Source organism: Lutra lutra, chromosome 6 (assembly GCF_902655055.1).
Source record: "Lutra lutra chromosome 6, mLutLut1.2, whole genome shotgun sequence".
Lineage (NCBI taxonomy): Eukaryota > Metazoa > Chordata > Mammalia > Carnivora > Mustelidae > Lutra > Lutra lutra.
The window spans coordinates 79,951,618-79,972,939 of NC_062283.1; the positions used below are offsets into that span (position 1 = coordinate 79,951,618).

General features: G+C 34.8%; 1 protein-coding gene across 4 annotated transcripts in view; it reads right to left on the bottom strand.

Annotated features, from left to right (window-relative positions):
- PTPRK (protein tyrosine phosphatase receptor type K) overlaps positions 1–21,322 on the bottom strand; it is a 569,167-nt gene that overhangs the window by 31,931 nt on the left and 515,914 nt on the right. For 3 of the 4 annotated variants that reach the window (XM_047732848.1, XM_047732844.1, XM_047732847.1), the window contains exons 14-15: positions 9,726–9,864; positions 1,494–1,654 (exon numbers count right to left, since the gene is read on the bottom strand). In XM_047732848.1, the coding sequence (XP_047588804.1) occupies positions 1,494–1,654; positions 9,726–9,864 (300 nt within the window). The remainder of the gene's footprint in view (positions 1–1,493; positions 1,655–9,725; positions 9,865–21,322) is intronic. The other variant, XM_047732846.1, reaches the window with a different exon arrangement.

Genomic DNA, 21,322 nt, shown 5'->3' on the forward strand with positions numbered 1-21,322 from the left:
ACTTATTTTCAACAAAACCAGTATTTTATATTTTTCTCTATCATATATATTATAGTGAAATAGGAGTAAAAGAGATAAAAAGACCCTATCAGGATTAAAATTAAATTCCAAAATGACTCATACAGCATTACAGCTATTAATTTGGTGTCAATATATATCAAGGAAAATGATGCCTGCTTATAGGGCCAGTAATTACTGAAAATTTTCACCAAGCTGAACATTGCAGGGAAAAAAACCTTCCCTTTCTGAAAAGACATAAATACATACAACCAGGGTGCCTGGGTGGCTCAGTGGGTTAAAGCCTCTGCCTTCAGCTCAGGTCGTGATCCCAGGGTCCTGGGATAGAGCCCTGCATCGGGCTCTTTGCTCAGCAGGGAGCCTGCTTCCCTTCCTCTCTCTGCCTGCCTCTCTGCCTACTTGTGATCTCTGTCTGTCAAATAAATAAATAAAATATTAAAAAATAAATAAATAAATACACACAACCTACAAATCCCTTATTTTTTCAACCTCCCCACTATATATGTATATAATCTGTATAGGAAATAATATTTCTTTTGTTTGCTTCTTTCCTTATATCCATGTTTCAAACCGGAGTAGGCAAATCTCTGGAATTTGAGAATGCCTCTGTGTATACATGGCCAGGGATAAACATGATTTGTTTTCCTCATGCATCGCTTGTACATGAGGATTTGAAGGAACAGGTAATTTCACTTAAAATTTAAGTACCAAAATAAACACAGTGCTATAGAACAGAATATAAAATTCATAGGAAATCTGAAGATAAACAGTAATATTGATTATGGGGCAATTATTCAAATCATCTGCCACGAAGGAGTACTTAAGCATAAATGTTTTAGAAGTCCTGCCTTCATAGATCAACATTAGGAATTTTTAATATGGATGAACAGATGGATGGATGGATTTTACCATTCCCTGCCAATCCCCCAGTTCAAGTAAATTTTTGGATTTCACATCAGATACTTAAGAGCATGTTGTCTCTTCTTTCCCCTAGTTAACGTTTTATTACTGAAATTCTCCAGGAGTCATTGTAGAATAATAGAATAATTTTACCGACGCCATTAATTCCCAGAAAGAATTATGATGTTCAAGTTCTAAAGGAACTTCACCTTACACAAAAGAAGACTCAAATGGCAAAATAATTATAAATAAATTCTGAAGTGAGCTAATTTTAGATAGGCAATCAAGTATTTCAATTTAGAGCAATGACATATGATTTGGTATTAAGTAGTACATGGATATCTTTTATGATACAGTAATAAAATTCATACAGTTTGCAGTTCAACAAAATCCAGTATCAAGACTGAAAACAAGTACTCTTAAAAATTCCATAATATTCCCTAACATATTTCTCTTTCTGGCTGCTTTGTCCATTTCTGTCTTACTTTTTCTCACCATTCAAAATTAACGTCTTGAATTCAAAGTGATTTAAAGGGCTTCAAAATCACTTATTAAGATTTTAATGAAGAACTTACATCTTGGACTGAAATTATGCTGGTCCATGAAGGTGAGGGAAAGAGGGTCTTCTGCATGCAGCGTGCTCTGATCAGCATAACTTCTGTCCATAGCATTCACCATGTGAGTCATCTCCTGCCGGGTGTTCCCCATGGCGTCTTTGCGTTTTTTAGCAAGTTTGCTGCCAAGGCAAATACAGATGGGAAACCTTAGTGTGAGGCTTGAAGGAGAGTTGACACCAGCAGTAAGTAGTTCAAGAAAGCCCAAGGATAAGAATACATATAGATGTGGCTTGGAATCTCTAAGTTTCCTAATTTCAGGAATTAGGTTGGATATTCAAATGACACCTGCTGGTAGCTATACAACTATTTGTCATATGGATATTTCAACATTCAAGCGGTCAAACAAAGCCTTTCATTTCTCATATCATTAAAACAGTCATAAATTATAACTATGCTTTATTAAAGCCATAAATAAATACTTCCTTAGTAAAACTGTTCAAGGAAAATTTAAGCTAAAGCTAAGTTTTGTTTTTCAGGTGATTAATTTTTTTGATCGCCTTTTAGAAGTTCTTCTAGGGAATAACATGACTAGTTTTCCAAGTTTAATTTACTAGAGTTACCCAATTAAAATGCACAAAGAAATCTCATTCTTCATTCTCTGTTTTATCATTCAGGAAAAATGTAACGTGTAGCATTAACGCATTTAGCAGCATATTTATAACATTAATTCCCAACTTAATCTGGAGAATTGCAGAGTTTACCACTGCTAGATTTAATGCAAATACACAAATATATGGAAAAATTATATACTGTGTAAGAAAAGTACCCTGAGAAAGGTTGAAAAATACAATGTTGACACATTATACAAATGATCATAATCTTGAGTTATAGCCATGGTCAAATCCTAAAAATGTGTTTTAGAACCACGTGGCAGAGTCTTAACTGAAGAAGTGCCTTTTAAATGCAGCAGGTCAAGTAACTGAGGGGATTTAGAAATTAGTAGAGTGAGACATTGGAACTACTCAAATATTGACATCTTTATCTAGGATGTGAAACATATTCTGGTTCTTTGTGAATGTTACACATAAAACATGCAATAAAAGACTATTAAATGTATATAAAACATTTATATCACATTAACAAAGCAATTTATATATAATATAAATAAAGGCATTCTAAAAGCCTGTAGTAGCCAGATTATGTTTATGGCAGCAGTATATGTGGCCTTGGAATTATTCCTCAGTTGTCTGAAGAACGCCATCTTTCAGCTAGATCATTAACTAGGACATATTCTTCTGATTCTCATTAGAATCTATCCTAGAGTAAATATACTACAAATATTTTTTTAAGGTTCATGTAATGGTTGTGTTTGTGTCCAAGGGCTTTTTTTTCATAAAATGAATGTGGCAATTTGAGACATAGTCTGGATTTTTCTTCCTGAGTACTATAGTACTTGGCCTCGGTGGGAGGTTCATACCCAACACACCCAATACATTGATACGACAGATTTGGCACTTAAATAAAATAGTCAGAAACTAGGCTTTAGGATACAAATGGCATTACTTTTTTAAAAGAAATAATAATAATAATAATAGTGGTAATGACAGTACTAGTAACAGGACAACAATGACAAAAGTGTAACAAGAACTACCATCACCACCATCACTACCATGACCATTACCATCCTTATTTATTAGTAATATTTGCTGCATTCATTGAAAGAGTTATTATCTCTTTTTTCTAGGCTAAGGGGTAAAAACCCTGCAAAAATCTTATAGATTTCAGACAGGGAATACAGATGACTGCTGTTGCTAGTGCTAAGACATTATGTGGTAGGGTGGGGATGGTGGGGAACTGGAAAGCCATTTAGGGGGCAACTAGGCCTAAGTGACTACTGGCATTTAATCCCAGTGTTGAGCTTCTGATTTTAAAAAATTATTTTTAAAGACAAGTCATGAATCTGAATATTTATGTTCAATTTCCTGATTTTTTTCAAGTCGATCTATTTCTTAAGACCATGTATGGGGCAAATTAAATATCAGCAGGTCATATTTTAAGTCTGCAGACTTTACTTTGCAAACTTACCTCTAGACCATCATCTAAGGTATTTGTTCTTTGACCTACAATGTTCCTTTCCCTCTAATATCTGGTGCTCTTCCATTCTGTCTCACTGCATCAGGAGGCTTCTCTGATCTGAATACAACCCGCCTCCACTTAGGTTTCCCTGCTAGGTGTTTTTTTTTTTTTTTTTTTTTTTTAAAAGCCAGGCATGGAGCCCAACACGGGCTTGAACTCATGACCCTGAGATCAAGACCTGAGCTGAGATCAATAGTCCGACGCTTAACTGACTGAGTCACCCAGGTGCTCCCCTGCTAGGTATTTTTATAGCACCATGTTTTCTGCCTATGACATATATCAATGCATGGTTAATGGTATCACTCTGTTTCCCCACTGTGTGTTCCATGGAGAGAAGACGATTACTCCTAGTGCTTACAGCATCTCTGGGACATAGCAGGAACTCAATAAATGTTTTTGAATGGATGAGTTAGGCTTGTTATGCTTCACACTTTTCATTTGTTAATTCAACTAATTCTCAGATCAACCCACTGAAAAAGGGATGAGGATTCTAATTGCATAGATGAGTTCACTGAGGCTCAGACAAGTTCAATAACTTGCACAAGGTTATTAATCTAATAAATAGGGAGGAATGACCTGGTTCTAGCCTAAACTGTTACACTATATCCAGTTGCTGACACTTTTTTAAAATGCCACATTACAAGTACATAATATGAAGCATCTACTAGGCTCTAGGAATTAAACATTAGTTGTCATAAATTTGAGAAAAAGAATGTGAATCCAGCCAAATGTTTTGCCCCTTAAAAGTGTTAAAACAGTTTTTAAAAAAGCACAATTTAAGAAATAACTCCCCATCTTTGTTTCTTGGGCAAGAAGAATGAATTCATCCTGCAAAAAATTAGAGACTGAACTCGATAAAAATAACACAGTTTGAAATATGGATTAAAATAATGTTAAAATTCTGAGGATGGGCAGTTCAAAGCATTTAGAAAAGACAAGTTTAAAGTTTGAGGCTTTACTTTAAAACATATATAATTTATATGTACATTTTGTGATTAAGGAAAAATAAGAGGCAATTATCAAATGTACAACAGATAAAGTTTTCATGGCAATGAAAGACTTTTCAGATTCACAAACCTTTGTTAGATGACAAATTATGGGGGGGTGGTAGTTTAAACTTTGTTACTATTTGCGAACCATGCATTATCAACTTGGTTTTTTTATACCTTAACCCTCACAACAACCCTGTGAGGTAGGCTTTAATTCAGGTTATTACAAAATAAAAATTAACATTAGAGTTAAAGTGTTTTGGTCACGAGTAACAGTCACTATGACAATGCCAATGAATGTTAGCTCAAAGATCACAACTGGTTTTCTTTTAAATTTTATTTATTTATTTACTTTTATTAAAAAAATCTCCAATTCAGGGTAGGTATGTTTAGATTAGATATGTTTAGATTTAGATTAGGTATGTTTAAGCAGCTTTAAAAATCACATATCTGTGACATTCTTTTGAATTATAATTATTAATGTTAACAGTCCTAAATATTACAGTAACAGTACCATAACCTACTATATAGCTTAGAATAAAGAAATGTTGCCCATCCACTAAGAAGCCAATCCCATTCTAACATTATAGGTACATCAATGGTTAATGGTAAGCTTACTGACATTCTTATCAATACTTATTGATTCCTATACGTTTGATGCTTTTTTCCTCTCTGAGCAGTGTGTGTGTGTGTATAGAAAATATATGTATATATGGTACACTTCAGGACAATTAGGCAATTAATTTTGCAACTACTTGAGTTTGACAGATGTGCAAATGAGTTTCATTATATAAGCAGCCAACAGCATAAACTTCTGCAGGTGGATATATGGGTGGGCTATAAAGAGGAAAAGTGTTCCATAATTGTATGAAATAGTACAGTTAATTACCTTTGGCTTCATCAAACATGATTTAACAAGGATATTATGATTCATCACAATAAGCTAAGAGCACCGTTAGTTTACATCTGCTTGTTTAGCAGATTATAAGGAGCCAAGCATTTATGATATTTAAAATATTGGCAGACCTCTGTTATAGTCATTGAGACTCTTACCAAATTTTATTGTAAAGCTAGCTTAAATTTACCTCGTAAAATAAATACTGTGGGATAAATGCCCCCAAACATACTTAATCACAACCCTTAAGTCTTAGAAGTTGGTGCACCAAAATTGATCAAGCAATGTCCAAGAATATTTTTTTATATCATTCTTTTGACTTGGATGAATACTCTGGCATCTTAGGTAAGAAACTGAAGATGACTAGAGAAATAGAAGGAACAATATTCTCTGTCCTTATTCAAACTAACAGTCCATACCTAAGTATAGGGTGAGCTAAGGGTTTGGAAAAGGAAAAGAGAGGACACCTCGGTGTGTTTTGTGTAGGATAAGAGGGTTCTTTTGGTCTTGGTTTTATAAAATCATTGTCCTGTTTAAGTTATAATAAATTAACTCAATTTTTCTTTTCTAAAAAGATATTTTTTGTTTCTTTGTCATTGCAACATTATCATTTTATCTATTTGTTTTTAAAAGAATTTATTTTATTTTATCTATTTGTTTTATCTATTTCTTCTTTAAACAAGAGCATACTGCTTGCCTAGACGGCCAGACCAAAGGTGTTCTGAAGTTATAATTCATCCTGGATTCCTGGAAATGTGGAGAAAGATGTTATCACAGTTAGACCTGACCTGATTTGTAGTATGAGGTATCATGTTTATAGGATACAGGTTTGACTTAAGTAAATAAATGATATTTTGGGCTGTAGTCTAAAGCTACTAGTGGAAAATTATAAATAAAATTAAAAGTAGCTGAACATACAGAAATACAATATCCCTTTTTAAAAAGATTAACAAAATAAGTTAATGGTTAACTTTATATTTTAGAGTCCAGAAAATATCACCAAAATCACAAACATTTTAAGATTTTTTTGTTTTGTTTTTTTTTTTTGAAAAGGGATACTGCATCTTTAACACATGTAAAGTTGTATATCACCCGTTTTCTACTTACAGGTAGTAGGAGTAAGAATAGTAGCTCCTCCTGGCAAGCAAATCACAGACAGTGGAAAAAGAGAAGCAATGGTGAATGAAAAGCGTGACTCTGTCACATTCAATAAAGCAGAAAAATGTGCGTTAAAAAATAAAATAAAATAAAATAAAGTAAAATAAAATAAAAGTCATGTTTTGTTGTTGTTGTTGTTTTTGGTTTGCATTTCAATTTGCTCATGCATTTGGTTAGTTTTTTTTTTTTTTGCCATGCAATTAAACAGACAGATATGCAATAGAAAAATAAAATTTAAAGTACATAATTTGGAAAACAGCATGCTGATATTTCTCTTGCTGCCAGAAAAATTTAAAAAATTAAATGATTGTGTATTTCAACATGCAGTTAAGCATATTATCTATTACCATCAAAAAGCCATGACAGATGGAACTGCTGTGTATAGAACTTGTACACTAAATTGACTATTTTTCTTCGAATACAAAACAGAAATATCTATTAAGTTAATATAGACTATATGCAGAGTGACATCTAGATTTCCAAACAAGTTGTTGTATCTTAATGGTACAGGGGTGCATACATATATTATGTGAATATACATATGCCCCATGCACTATATATACACGGAGCTATGTCCACAGTAGATGTATGTGATCATAATATCATACACAAACATTTACTGTATTGAAACATAGTTTCAATTTATGTTGGGAATTAATAATGTATTCATGCTGCACATTTAAAATATAACACATAACCAATGAAAAAATGGCATACATTTGGAAATAATTCAACAGTGTTTAAATTAAATAAAAAATGACATTGCGTTTTGAGAGATGCACTATCCCTTTTCTTAGCCTAAAAACTTACTTTATATATACCCTCAGCTGTAGAATTTTACTAAATTAAATTCCAAACCATATCTTTACACAAAACTCAAAAATGCATAGAACTTTTTTCAACATGAGAAATATTCCTATGTCTATTATTCCCAGTGAGGGATAAAGTCTTGAGAAACTTTTTCCCATAAAAATAAAGATCATAAGAGACTAAAATAGTTTGGTCTCATATTAGTTTTATTATAAATCTGTGTATTAAGAAGGAAACATTATATATTAAAATTGATTAAGCTTGATACTATGCAATATGTTATTATAAAATCTGTGCCTTTGTGTATGTATAATAAAGATTAGTGATTAAATCATACATGATACATGTGAGACATACTACATATGAATAAAAGTCATTACAAAGTTGCTTAGATAAAGGATTCACATAAATTAGTTCTAATATTATATATTGGAAGGAAATATATCTAAATATATAACTTTCTCTGTCTATAAAATTGCTACTTTTCCTAGTCATAAAAGTTGTGGTGAGGAAGAGAAACAAAGGCCCTGGTAAACTTTCTATCAAAAGACAATCAATGCATAATTACGAAAAGTCAAACTGAAGCATTTTAACAGAGAGGCCAACCATTTAAAATATGAACCAGAAAAAGAATTCATACATTATGCAATTTTAGACAATTGCCAGAGCATTTTACCCACACGAAAATAATCATGCTTAGAGATTATTTTGGTTTACTTTAGGAAATTTATGTTTCACATTTTTTTTGTTGTTGTTATTTCTGAAACAGAGGGCCATGGATAATGAAGGCTACTATAACATTTAAATAAGTGTTGAATAAATAACAAATAAAACCAATAAGCTTAACGAAGTTCTAACTGAGTGAGGACATAATCAGAGGCCAACTTCATGCTCTCGTTTCCAATCTGAAGGGACTGGAATGGTTTTAAATGTGAAGCAAAGTTTAGTTAACTCTCTATAAACAGTTGAGTTAACTGCAAATATAAATTGAAACTAAATAGAGACATAAGATCTGAGAGATTACAATCAGCCATCTTATTGACCTTGATTGGCAAATTCATATTACTAAAATACTTAAACCTTCCTGCCTCAATTATGATGTATTCTCCAACCACAGAGGTAGACAACAGCAAAAAGAGAAAGCACTATTAGGGAAAGCACGTATGTAGCTAATTTAACACAAAACACTATAATGCATACCTAATGTTTCTAATGCAGATGTGTCTTCTCCAACATATATATCTCCAGGGGATAATTGTAAAGAGGCAATACATTAAAAGAAACTCTGATGGATTGATTAAACATGTAGTATGAGTCTTATCTATACTGTTAATGATTTGAGCATAAAACAATCCTAATAGTATATGATTTAATGTAATGTAAGCAACATCATTTAATATTTGATATAATCAAAAATTTCAAACACATCTATACACAAAGCTATTTTAGGACTGTACTCTGCATGTAAAGACTTGTTTAAAAGTCCTTCCAAACTGCAGTATAATCGAAAACGTATGATTGGAACGATAGGAGAGTTGTATCAGTTTCTAAGATATGCCTTACAGATACTGACATTTTATAGAATGGAAAGAAGTTCAAGTTATAAGGACTGTATACTTTGAAATGTTTTTCAGCAGGAGTATACTTTAATCTCCTGAATAGAGTTTAGTTTAAATTCCAGTAGGTCTTAATATCTTCACAGAATTCCAGGAGATGGTGGTATTGGTTGATATTGTATAAAAGACTGATGTTCAATTAAAAAAAGAAAAGACTCTTCATATTAATGTGCTGAAATATCTAGTCAGCAAATATTTAATATACAATTTCACAAAATAATATTTAGATTCTTCTCATCTCTTACATGTAGCCAACATTTAGAAAAATAGAGAAAGAGTATAAACTAATTCACAGACCACAATCCAAGTATCATAATAAATACTTTTGCCATTATTAGTAAATAACATTTCAAAATGTAAGAAATGAGTATCTCAAGTTTCTCTGCATCTGAGAAATTTAAATTCATACATTAATTTCAAAGTTAACTTGATGAAAAATATACCTTTATATCCAAAATCAAACTGCAAGGAACTGATAGGAATTTATTTAAAAACCATGAGAAATAGACTCAGATGCTGGCAACATTGTCAAAATTCAATTCTTCTTGTTCGTTCTATTTCAAAAGAGATCAGGGAAATAAAACAGTATTTGAAAACTACTGACATAAATGGTAGGTGAATGGGACAGAACAAAATCAGGTCTTACCTTTTTTTTACAATTAGTATGACAACTAGGAGGAGGAGGATGAACACCAGAATTCCAGCACTTATTCCTGCTATTTTCACCACTCTGTCTGTCTGCTTGGCTGGGTCTGGAATCACTTCTGGTTCTTCTGTTGCTGCTGCTAAAGGAATTTAAAAAATAAGTTACCGAAAGCAGCTAATTATCACAGAAGTGGAAATTAGTTTCAGTCAAAAATTACTATAAAAAGAGAAATTGTTTTATTTTATTTGAATAAAAAACCTGGATATATAAATACAAAAGCATGCTGAACTACAGCATAAGGAATTTAGGGTGGAGATAAGGGGAAATAAAGCCTTCTGAATAGGAATTTTGTTATCACATAAAAATAAAACAAAACCTAGAAAAGACTATCAAAGGGAATGGTGAACTACTTTTCTCCAAATGTCTGTAAAAGTCAGACACAAGATTTTTAGCCTAGGACACGGAAAGAGATGGTGTCAGATTTAGGATTCATTTGTTTGCTGGCCCATTTAGTAAACACTTCTGAACTCAAGCACTTGGTGCTATGCTTGGCCCTTCACGGTAGATGTCAATAGCTCTTGGCTGGGACACAAGAGGTTAGGTGAAGTAATGCCTTTTCTAAGTAGTGGAGGTGTCAGGTTTGATTTGATATAAATGATTTGAAAGGAATAGTTGGTTTGGAGGAAAAGAAAAACAAATACATCAAGCAACATTTCACATTCTCTTTAAAAATAAAACCCAGATGATAAACTTGGAAAACTGAACTTTGAAAAGATAAAGTTGTTTTATTTTTATTTTAAAAATTCTTTATTTCAAAAAAAAACTTCTCCCCCCCTCCCAATTTCTTTTTTATTTAAATTCTAGCTAGTTAACATATAGTGTAATATTGGTTTCAGGAGTAGAATTTAGTGGTTCATCACAACAAGTGCCCTCACCCCCCTTTTTTTTAAAGTAGGCTTCATGCCCAGCATTGGGTCCAACACAGGCCTTGATCTCACAACCGTGAGATTAAGACCTGAGCTGAGACCAAGAGAAGGACGCTTAATCAACTGAGCCACCCAAGTGCCCCACAACAAGTGCCCTCCTTAATACCCATCACCCATTTAGCTCCTCTTCTGCCCACCTCCCTTCAGCAACCCCGTTTATTCCCTATAGTTTAGAGTGTCTTATGGTTTGCCTCCCTCTCTTTTTTCCCCCTTTTCCCATATATGTTCATCTATTTTGTTTCTTAAATTCCACATGAGTGAAATCATATGGTATTTGTCCTTCTCTGACTTGTTTTGCTTAGCATAATACACTCTAGCTCCATTCACTTTATTACAAATGGCAAAACTTCATTCTTTTTGGTGGCTGAATAATATTCCATTGTATATATATGCACTCACACATCTTCTTTATTCATTCATTATACCTCTAACTTTCCCTCTTTCTCAAAGCCACTCCCATCCCCCAGATATATACACAATCAAAAGCATAAACCTTATTAGTCAATTTACAAGTTTCACTAACCTTCTGAAGCTATTCTCCTTTTACCTTATTAACCTTGAAAACTGGCAAGAAAAGTATTTTACATTTTGCAACTACCAAAATTGAGGTTTAGAGACACAAGAATAGATTATAAATTGCTCAAGTATAGTAACAAAACCTAACACATGTTCCATCTTCTAAAACAGCATTTCTCAATGTTTCCAGTTCCATGGTCCCTCCTGTTAAGAATCTGGGTGACAAGAGTATGGGTGACTCTCAGAATTAGGTAATTTGGGAAACTGCCTTAAAGCATCCACAACAGCATGAGGAGATGGTGGCTGAGTGAACAAACAAACTCCTAAATTAACCTCATACCTTTCCAATGGATAATTTATAAATTCCTTCAAAAATGACCTATTGTTCTATATTTTAATTCTTTCTTTAGTGTCTCTATCTTGGCTTCTAAACTCCCTCCCTATGCTTTGATTCCAAATTCTGTGTATCTGCATATCTCAATATCTGTTCCACTTTCCCGACCAGCCACAGTTTCTCCCCAAAAGAGATGGACACAAGATTAGTAATTGTTTAATTTTTCCAAGTAGGAAATTAAAAATACTAATATATCTAATATCAATATCATTTCATAAAATGGTAATTTAAAATAAAACCAGTAGGAAACACAGTTTGAGGAAAAGTGTTAGAGAAACATTTTACTTTGTAGAACAATTCACTATAACTATCTTAGTTTATCTGATTTCAATTGGAGAGGATAAAACCTCCCCATGGTTCCATATTTCATAACTGTTATTCTCAAGTAGGAAAAGCAAGCCTTCAGCTTGTTTCTTCTGGTAAGCAAGGGAGTTTTCCTTTCTGACATGACACTTTCCATATATCCAGGCTTCAGGAAATTTCCAATCTCATTAATTATGAATCAAGGTAGTTCAATGCTTACCACATTTCAAACTATACATTATGGTTCATTTCATCAAGGCATGTATTAAATATATTGCAGATCTCTTCTTTCCCAAGAATAATTTTAGAAATATAGTACATATATGAGTATGAAAATAGGTGGAATATATCTCAAAGTTGGATATAAAGGTAAAGAGGATATATGTTGATTGTAATTCTCAAGTAGATTGGTTTAAATAGCTTCAAATATGGAGACAGAATGATGTAGAATTCTCCAGGAGAAAACTTCAGTGCATATAACAAATCATCATTATTCATTAATTAATGCTTATTCTCAATAGGTTCTAGGTTATGCTTGCCTTTCAGAAGGTAATGATGATGGCTTTGTGATTTGACATATCTCACAGAATTAAATGTTTGTGAAACTCTTTGAAAGAGCAATTCTTGTTCAGTGAGGTTAGTATATATTTAATACACCATTTTAGTTCAACAAATATAGTTATGAGCTACTTTTCTAAAGATATTATGCCATAAGGAGCATATATCTCCTAAAAATCTTTAGAACTGCTAAGCCTACCAGAAAAATCTCAGAATATATGCAGATGCAAATACAAACTTCAATCCTGAAGTATTAACAGGCAGTCTTTTTTTTTTTTTGAAGATTTTTATTTATTTATTTGACAGACAGAGATCACAAGTAGGCAGAGAGTCAGGAAGAGAGAGAGAAGAGGAAGCAGGCTCCCCGCTGGGCAGACAGCCTGATGTGGGGCTCGATCCCAGGACCCTGGGATCATGACCTGAGCCGAAGGCAGAGGCTTTAAACCACTGAGCCACCCAGGTGCCCCTTAACAGGCAGCCTTAATACTTGCTGGGTTTACAGTCAGAATGGCTAAAATTAGCAAGACAGGAAACAACAAATGTGGGTGAGGATGCAGAAAAAGGGGAACCCTCTTACACTGCTGGTGGGAATGCAAACTGGTGCAGCCACTCTGAAAAACAGTATGTAGGTTCCTCAAGAAGTTAAAAAGAAGAAGCTACCCTAGACTCAGCTACCTCAAGAAGCTACCCTATGACTCAGCAATTGCACCACTGGGTATTTACCCCAAAGATACAAATGTGATCTGAAGGGGCACTGTACCCCAATTTTTATAGCGGCATTGTCCACAATAGCCAAACTATGAAAAGAGCCCACTGTCCATTGACAGATGAATGGATAAAGAAGACACGGCATGCATGTATACATATAATGAAATATTACTCAGCCATCAAAAAAATGAAATTTGCCATTTGCAATGATGTGGATAGAGCTATGTTAAGTGAAATAAGTCAATCAGAGAAGAGACAATTATATGATTTCCTTCATATGTGGAATTTAAAAAAACAAAACAGGAGCATAGAGGAAAGGAGGGGAAAAATAAAACATGATAAAATCAGAGAGGGAGAAAAACCGTAAAAGACTCTTAACTCGGGACGCCTGGGTGGCTCAGTTGGTTAAGCAGCTGCCTTCGGCTCAGGTCATGGTCCCAGCGTCCTGGGATCGAGTCCCACATCGGGCTCCTTGCTCATCGGGGAGCCTGCTTCTCCCTCTGCCTCTGCCTGCCATTCTGTCTGCCTGTGCTTGCTCTTTCTCCCTCTCTCTCTCTGACAAATAAATAAAATCTTTAAAAAAAAAAAAAAAGACTCTTAACTCTAGGAAACAAACTGAGGGTGGCTGGACGGGTGGGAGGTGGGGGGATGCGGTAAGTGGGTGACAGGCATTAAGGAGGGTACATGATGTAATGAGCACTGGATGTTACATACAATTGATGAATCACCTAACTCTACCTCTGAAACCAAAAATACACTTTATGTTAATCAACTGAATTTAAATAAAATTAAAAATAAATACTAGCTGGGTTTAATAATTAAATAACAAAACTGACATAAAGATGATGGGTAAATAATCTCAAATTCAGAGATGGAAGAATTCTTATAAGTCTTATTAAATAGATTTGCTGATGAGTTAATCTAAACATATTTTCAGAAACAAAAAGCCAAATATAAAAGTAAATTTCTGACTAAAGACACTGATAGCCTTGCAAGTAAGTGTATTCTGGGTATAAAGTAATGAAACTTTTATAACCTATTATGTAAAACAATATTGCTATTTTAAAGTCATAGTCTATATGTCTTTGTTAAACACTGGACTTCAATTAATTTTTCCCGAACAGTTTAAGAAAAAAACACCAAGTTCATTCATTTGGGTTAAGTAAGGGTGCTTGCCTGTCATAATTACAACTCTGGTGCAGAATTGCTCATCAAAGCTTCAACATCATTATTAAACTTGAGTATAGAAGACTAATCAAATTCTCCAGGAACATATGATTTGGTGTCTGTTTTCCCTTGATTGTGAATCCCCCTTAAAAATCTTTAGCTGTGACATTTACTATTACTATTGCTACCAGTATTTTTTATTAAATGTCTGCATAAATTTATTACTTTAGAGACTTTAATCACACATATTTTTTTCTAAGTTCTTGGCCTACTAGAACCAAGGAACATAAATATCCTATTTAAAATCATTCAAGCTTAGAAGATTCATTAATGGAAATACAGAATAACCCCTAAGTGAGCATTTTCTATTTTCTCCAAGAGAGCAAAAAGCTATTATAGTGACTGAACCCTTGAGCCCTGTTTATAATTTATGCACATACACAAAGGTGATGTGGAACACCTCTTTCAGAAATGCTTTCCTTTGCCATAAATCTTTACCTTTTTTATCTGTCAAAGAATAAGAAAAGTCTCATTGTTCTGAAGCCAAAGGCAGCATAATTCTTTGGACAGTGAAAAAGAACTAAAGGAGCATTTCCTTTTAATTGAGCAAATTTATGTGCTGCATTTTTTTTCAAAATAGTTAAAGTGACCTCATAAATTGTGTCCTTCCTCCCACTATGTAGAAATAATTTACCTAAAAACTTTAGGTAAAAAATTTAGATTAAAAAATATACAAATTTACCTAAATTTAAAAGCTGTGGTCATAAAAAACAGTCTTCCATTTTCATGATGTATTAGAGGTGGAAGCCTCTAAGTTCAATATATCTGGTGATCTCATAACAGCTTTAGAGGCACCATTATCCTGTAAATTCCACAAATTCTCCAGGTATTTCATTAGTGCTTTCTTTCCTTCTCAGTTTTAATTCTGAAGATTGTTTACACTCACTTCTCACTCATTAATTTAAATGCTATAATCAAAGGGAGGAAGATGGCAGAGGAGTAAGGGACCTAAGTTTTGTCTGGTCCCTGGAATTCAACTAGATAGTTACCAAATCATGCTGAACACCTGTGAACTCAACCAGAGATCTAAGAAAAGAATTGCTGCAATTCTACAAATGAAAAAGAGACTGCTTTTTGCAAGGTAGGAGGTGCAGAGAGGTGAATCCGAGGGAATGTATCAGATGATAAAGTATAGAGGAGGGAGCCTCCATTTCCCAGCCACTTGGAAGTGGTATAGCAGCAGAGCACAATATTGGAACTTTTAGAAGTCTGCTCCAGTAACAGATGTCCCTGCCTGAAAGGCACACAGGTGGCTAAGCAGGGGTGGAACACTACGTGGGACAGTCTGGTCTCAGGATCCCTGGGTTCACAGGAAGACTGAGGTGCCTGAGTGTGGCAGAGTTCCCAGGCATTGGAGTGGGGAAGCCAGCTGCAATCAGTGAGCCCTGGAGTAGACTTTCAACTTGGGATTGCCATAAATCACGAACCATGGCATGGTCAGGTGACCCCTCTCTTATTAGGGGCCCAGTAAGTGGCAGAACTGGGGTGAGCCCCCCTCCCTCCATGGAAAGGTCTGTGTGGGTGCCTGCTGCAGGAGTCTTTAGGGTTTGGAGACTCCAAATGGGTAATGTGTCAGTGTCATGTGTCACCCAGCTCAGTCCCAGGCTGGGGAAGCACTGAGTGTGGACAGAGACAAAGGTGCAGAAGTGACCGACTGCTTTTCTGTGAGGGTGTACTAAGGAGTAGGGCCCTGAGCTTTTGGCTCTGGGACTGGAGATCAGATGCTGCCATTTTTATTCTCATGGTCTAAAGCAGTGCAGAAAGCTTTCAGGGAATAAAACCCATGTAGAGCAATCCTGAGCAGATTACTTAGCCTGGCCCCTGGCAAGGGTAGTGTAGTTCAGCCTCAGACAAAGATACTTGAGAATCAGTGCAACAGGTCCCACCCCCAGAAGATCAGCAAGAACATTCAGCTAAGACCAAGTTTACCAATCACATAGAACTGCAAAACTCCAGCGCTAGGGGAAAATAGTATATAGAATTCATGTTTATTTTCCTCGTGGTTCTTTAGTCTTCACAGTTTACATTTTTTTTTCTTTTTTCCTTTTCAATTTCTTATTTAATTAACTTTTAGAAGTCTTTTAAAATTTTCTTTCTTACAGTTACATTCTATCCTTACATTGTATTTAAATTTTATTTTTCTATTTGGAAGTTTTTCTTTCCTTACAATTTTGGGATCTGGTTTTCTAACAGACCAAAATACACCCAGGATCTAGTGTATTGCTCTGACCTGTTCACCTGTCTGATTATATTCTCTCTCTGTTTTTTATTTTATTTTATTTTCTGTTTCAGATCTCTTCTGATTAGTTTCCTGTATATTCCTTTGGGGTCATTGTTGCTGTTTTAATATCTTGTGCTCTCCTTCATCTACTCTTCTCTGGACACAATGACAAGACAGAAAAACTCACCTCAGAAAAGAGAACAGGAGGCAGTACTGACTGTGAGGTACCGAATCAGTATGGATATAAATAAGATGTCAGAACTAGAGTTCAGAAAAATGATTATAAAGATACTAGTTGGACTTGAAAAAATCATAGAGTACAGTAGAGAATTTCTTTCTGGAGAAATAAAAGAACTAAAATCTAATCAGGTTGAAATCAAAAGGCTATTAATGAGATGCAATAAAAATGGAGTCTCTAACTGCTAGGATAAATGAGGCAGTAGAGAGTATTAGTGATAAGGAGACAAAATGATGAAGAATGAGGAAGCTGAGAGAAAGAGAGATAAACAACTACTGGATCATAAGGGGAGAATTTGAGAGATAAATGATACCATAAAGCAAAACAATATTAGAATAATTGGGATCTCAGAAGAGGAAAGAGAGAAAGAGGAAGAAGATATATTTAAGAAAATTATAGCTGAGAACTTCCCTAATCTGGGGAAGGAACAGGCATTCGAGTCCAGCAGGCACAGAGAACCCCCTTAAAATCAATAAAAATAGGTCAATGCCTTAACATATAACAGTGAAGCTTGTAAATTTCAGAGACACCGAAAAATTCCTGAAAGCAGCTTGGGACAAGAGATCCTTAAGTTACAAGTATAGAAACTTTAGACTGGCAGCAGACCTATCTACAGAGACTTGGCAGGCCAGAAAGAACTGGCATGATATATTCAGGGTGCCAAATGAGAAAAATATGCAGCCAAGAATACTTTATTCAGCAAGGCTGTCATTCAAAATAAAGGAGAGATAAAGAGCTTCCAGGACAAACAGAAACTAAAGGAATTCATGAACACTAAACAAGACCGACAAGAAATATTAAAGAGAATACTTGAAATGAAGGGAGAGCCCAAAAGTAACATATACCAGGAAGGAACAGAGACAATATACAGCAACAATTATTTTGTGGGTAATATAGCGGCACTAAATTCATATCTTTCATAGTTACTCTGAATGTAAATGGGCTAATGCCCCAATCAAAAGAACAGGGTATCAAAATGGATAAAAAGGGTGCCTGGGTGGCTCAGTGGGTTAAAGCCTCTGCCTTCGGCTCAGGTCATGATCCTAGGGCCTGATATTGAGCCCCACCTTGGGTTCTCTGCTCAGCAGGGAGCCTGCATCCCCCCTCTCTCTGTCTGCCTCTCTGCCTATTTGTTATCTCTGTATGTCAATTAAATAAATAAAAATAAAATCTTTAAAAAATGGATTAAAAAAAGCAAGACCCATAGATATGCTGTCTACAAGAGACTCATTTTAGGTCCAAAGACAGCTCCAAATTGAAAGTGAGAGAGTGGAAAACAATTTATCATGCTAATGGACATCGAAAGAAAGCTGGGGTAGCAATCCTTAAATCACACATATTAGATTTTAAACCAAAGATTGTAATAAGAGATGAGGAAGGACACTATATCATAATTAAAGGGTCTCTCCAACAAGAAGATCTAACAATTGTAAATATTTGTGTTCCTAACATGGGAGCAGCCAATTACATAAACCAATTAATAATAAAATTAAACAAACACATTGATTAAAATAACATAATAGTAGGGGACTTTAACAACCCATTCACTGCAATGGACAGACCATCTAAGAAGATCAACAAGGAAATAAGGGTTTTGAAAGACACACTGGATCAGATGAACTTTACAGATATATTCAGAGCATTCTATCCTAAAGCAACAGAATACACATTCTTCTTGAGTGCACACAGAACTTTCTTCAGAATAGATCACATACTGGGTCACAAATCAAGTCTCAACTGGTACCAAAAGATTGGGATCATTCCCTGCATATTTTCAGACCACAATGCTCTGAAGCTAGAACTCAATCACAAGAGGAAAGTTGGAAAGAACCCAAATACATGGAGGCTAAAGAGCATTCTATTAAGGAATGAATGGGTCAACCAGGAAATTAAAGAAGAATTTTAAAAAATCATGGAAACAAATGAAAATGAAAATACAACTGTCTGAAACCCTTGGGATGCAGGAAAGGTGGTCCTAAGAGGGAAGTATATAGTAATATAAGCCTCTCCCAAGAAACAAGAAAGTTCTCAAATACACAACCTAATCTTACACCTTAAGGAGCTGGAGAAAGAACAGCAAATAAAGCTTAAACCCAGCAGGAGAGAATTAATGAAGACTAGAGCAGAAATCAATGAAATAGAAACCAAAAGAAGAGTAGAACAGATCAACAAAAGTAGAAGACTGTTTTTTGAAAGAATTAATAAGATCTATAAACCTCTGGCCAGACTTACCAAAAAGAAAAGAGAAAGGACCCAAATAAATAAAATCATGAGGGAAAGAGAGGAGATCACAACCAAGGAAACATGAACAATTATAGTATGAGCAACTATATGCCAACAAATTAGGCAATCTGGAAGAAATGTGTGATTCCTTGAAACTTATAAACTACCAAAATTGAAACAGGAAGAAATATAAAACCCGAACATACTCATAACCAGCAAAGAAACTGAAGCAGAAATAAAAAATCTCCCAATAAATAGTCCAGGGCCAGATGGCTTCCCACAGGAATTTTACCAAACATGTGAAGAAGAATTAATAGCTATTCTTCTGAAGCTGTTTCAAAAATAGAAATGGAAGGAAAACCCCAAACTCATTCTATGAGGCCAGAATTACCTTGATTCCAAGACCAACAAAGATCCAACCAAAAAGGAGAATTGCACACCAATATCCCTGATGAACATGGACGCCATAATTCTCACCAAGATAATAGCCAATAGGATCCGACAGTACATTAAAAGGATTACCTACCCCAACCAAGTAGGATTTATTCCTGGGCTTCAAGAGTAGTTCAATGTCCACAAATCAATCTATGTGATACACACTACATTAATAAAAGAAAGGACAAAAACCATATGATCCTCACAATAGATGCAGAAGAAGCATGTGACCAAATACATCATCCTTTCTTGATTGAAACTCTTCACGGTATAGGGGTAGAGGGAACATACTAATATCATAAAAACCATCTATGAAAAGCCCACAGAGAATATCATTCTCAATGGGGGAAAACTGAGAGCTTTTCCCTTAATGTCAGGAACACAGAGGGCAGGGATATCCATTCTCACCACTGTTGTTCAACATTGTACTAGAAATCCTAGCCTCAGCAATCAGACAACAAAAAGAAATAAAAGGCTAGATTGAATTGGCAAAGAAGTCAAACTCTCACTCTTCACAGATGACACGATACTCTATGTGGAAAACCTGAATCACTCCATCCCAAAATTGCTAGAACTCGTACAGGAATTCAGCAATGTGGCAGGAAATAAAATCAATGCATAGAAATCAGCTGCATTTCTATATAATAACAGTGAGATGGAAGAAAGAGAAATTAAGGAATCAATTCCACTTACAATTGTACCAAAAACCATAAGATACCTAGGAAGAGGCAAAGGATCTGCACATTGAAAACTAAGAATATTCATGAAAGAAACAGAGGAAGACACAAAGATATAGAAAAATGTTCCATGCTCATGGATTGGAAGAACAAATATTGTTAAAATGTCCATGCTACCTAGAGCAATCTAGACATTCAACTCAATCCCTATCAATATACCATGAACATTTTTCACAAAGCTGGAACCAATAATCCCAAAATTTGTATGGAACCAGAAAAGACCTCAAATAGCGAAAGGAATGTTGAAAAGGAAAACCAAAGCTAGTAGCATCACAATTCCAGACTTCAAGCTCTATTACAAAGCTATAATCACCAAGACAGTATGGTACTGGCACAAAAACAGACACACCGATCAATGGAACAGAATAGAGAACCCAGAAATGGACCCTCAGCTCTGTGGTCAACTAATCTTCGACAAAGCAGGAAAGAATATCCAATGGAAAAAAGACAGTCTCTTCAACAAATGGTGTTGGGAAAATTGGACAGCCACATGCTGAACAATGAAACTAGACCATTTTTTTATACTATACACAGAAATAGACTAAAAAAAAGGATGAAAGACCAAAATGTGAGAGAGGAATCCATCAAAATTCTAGAGGAGAACACAGGCAGCAACCTCTTTGACCTTGGCTGCAGCAACTTCTTGCTAGACAAGTCTGCAAAGGCAAGAGAAACAAGGGCAAAAATGAACTATTGGGACTTCATCAAAATAAAAAGCTTCTGCACAACAAAGAAAACAATAGGTTAAACCAAAAGACAACTAAGAGAATGGGGGAAGGTATGTGGAAATGTTTTATCAGATAAAGGGCTAGAATCCAAAATCTCTAAAGAACTTATCAAATTCAATACCCCAGAAACAAATAATCCAATCAAGGCAGAAGACATGAACAGACACTTCTCCAATGAACACATACAAATGTCCAACAGACACATGAAGAAATGCTCAACATAATTTGGCATCAGAGAAATAGAAATCAAAATCACAATGAGGTACCACCTCACATTGGTAAGAATGGCTAAAATTAACAAGTCAGGAAACAACAAATGTTGG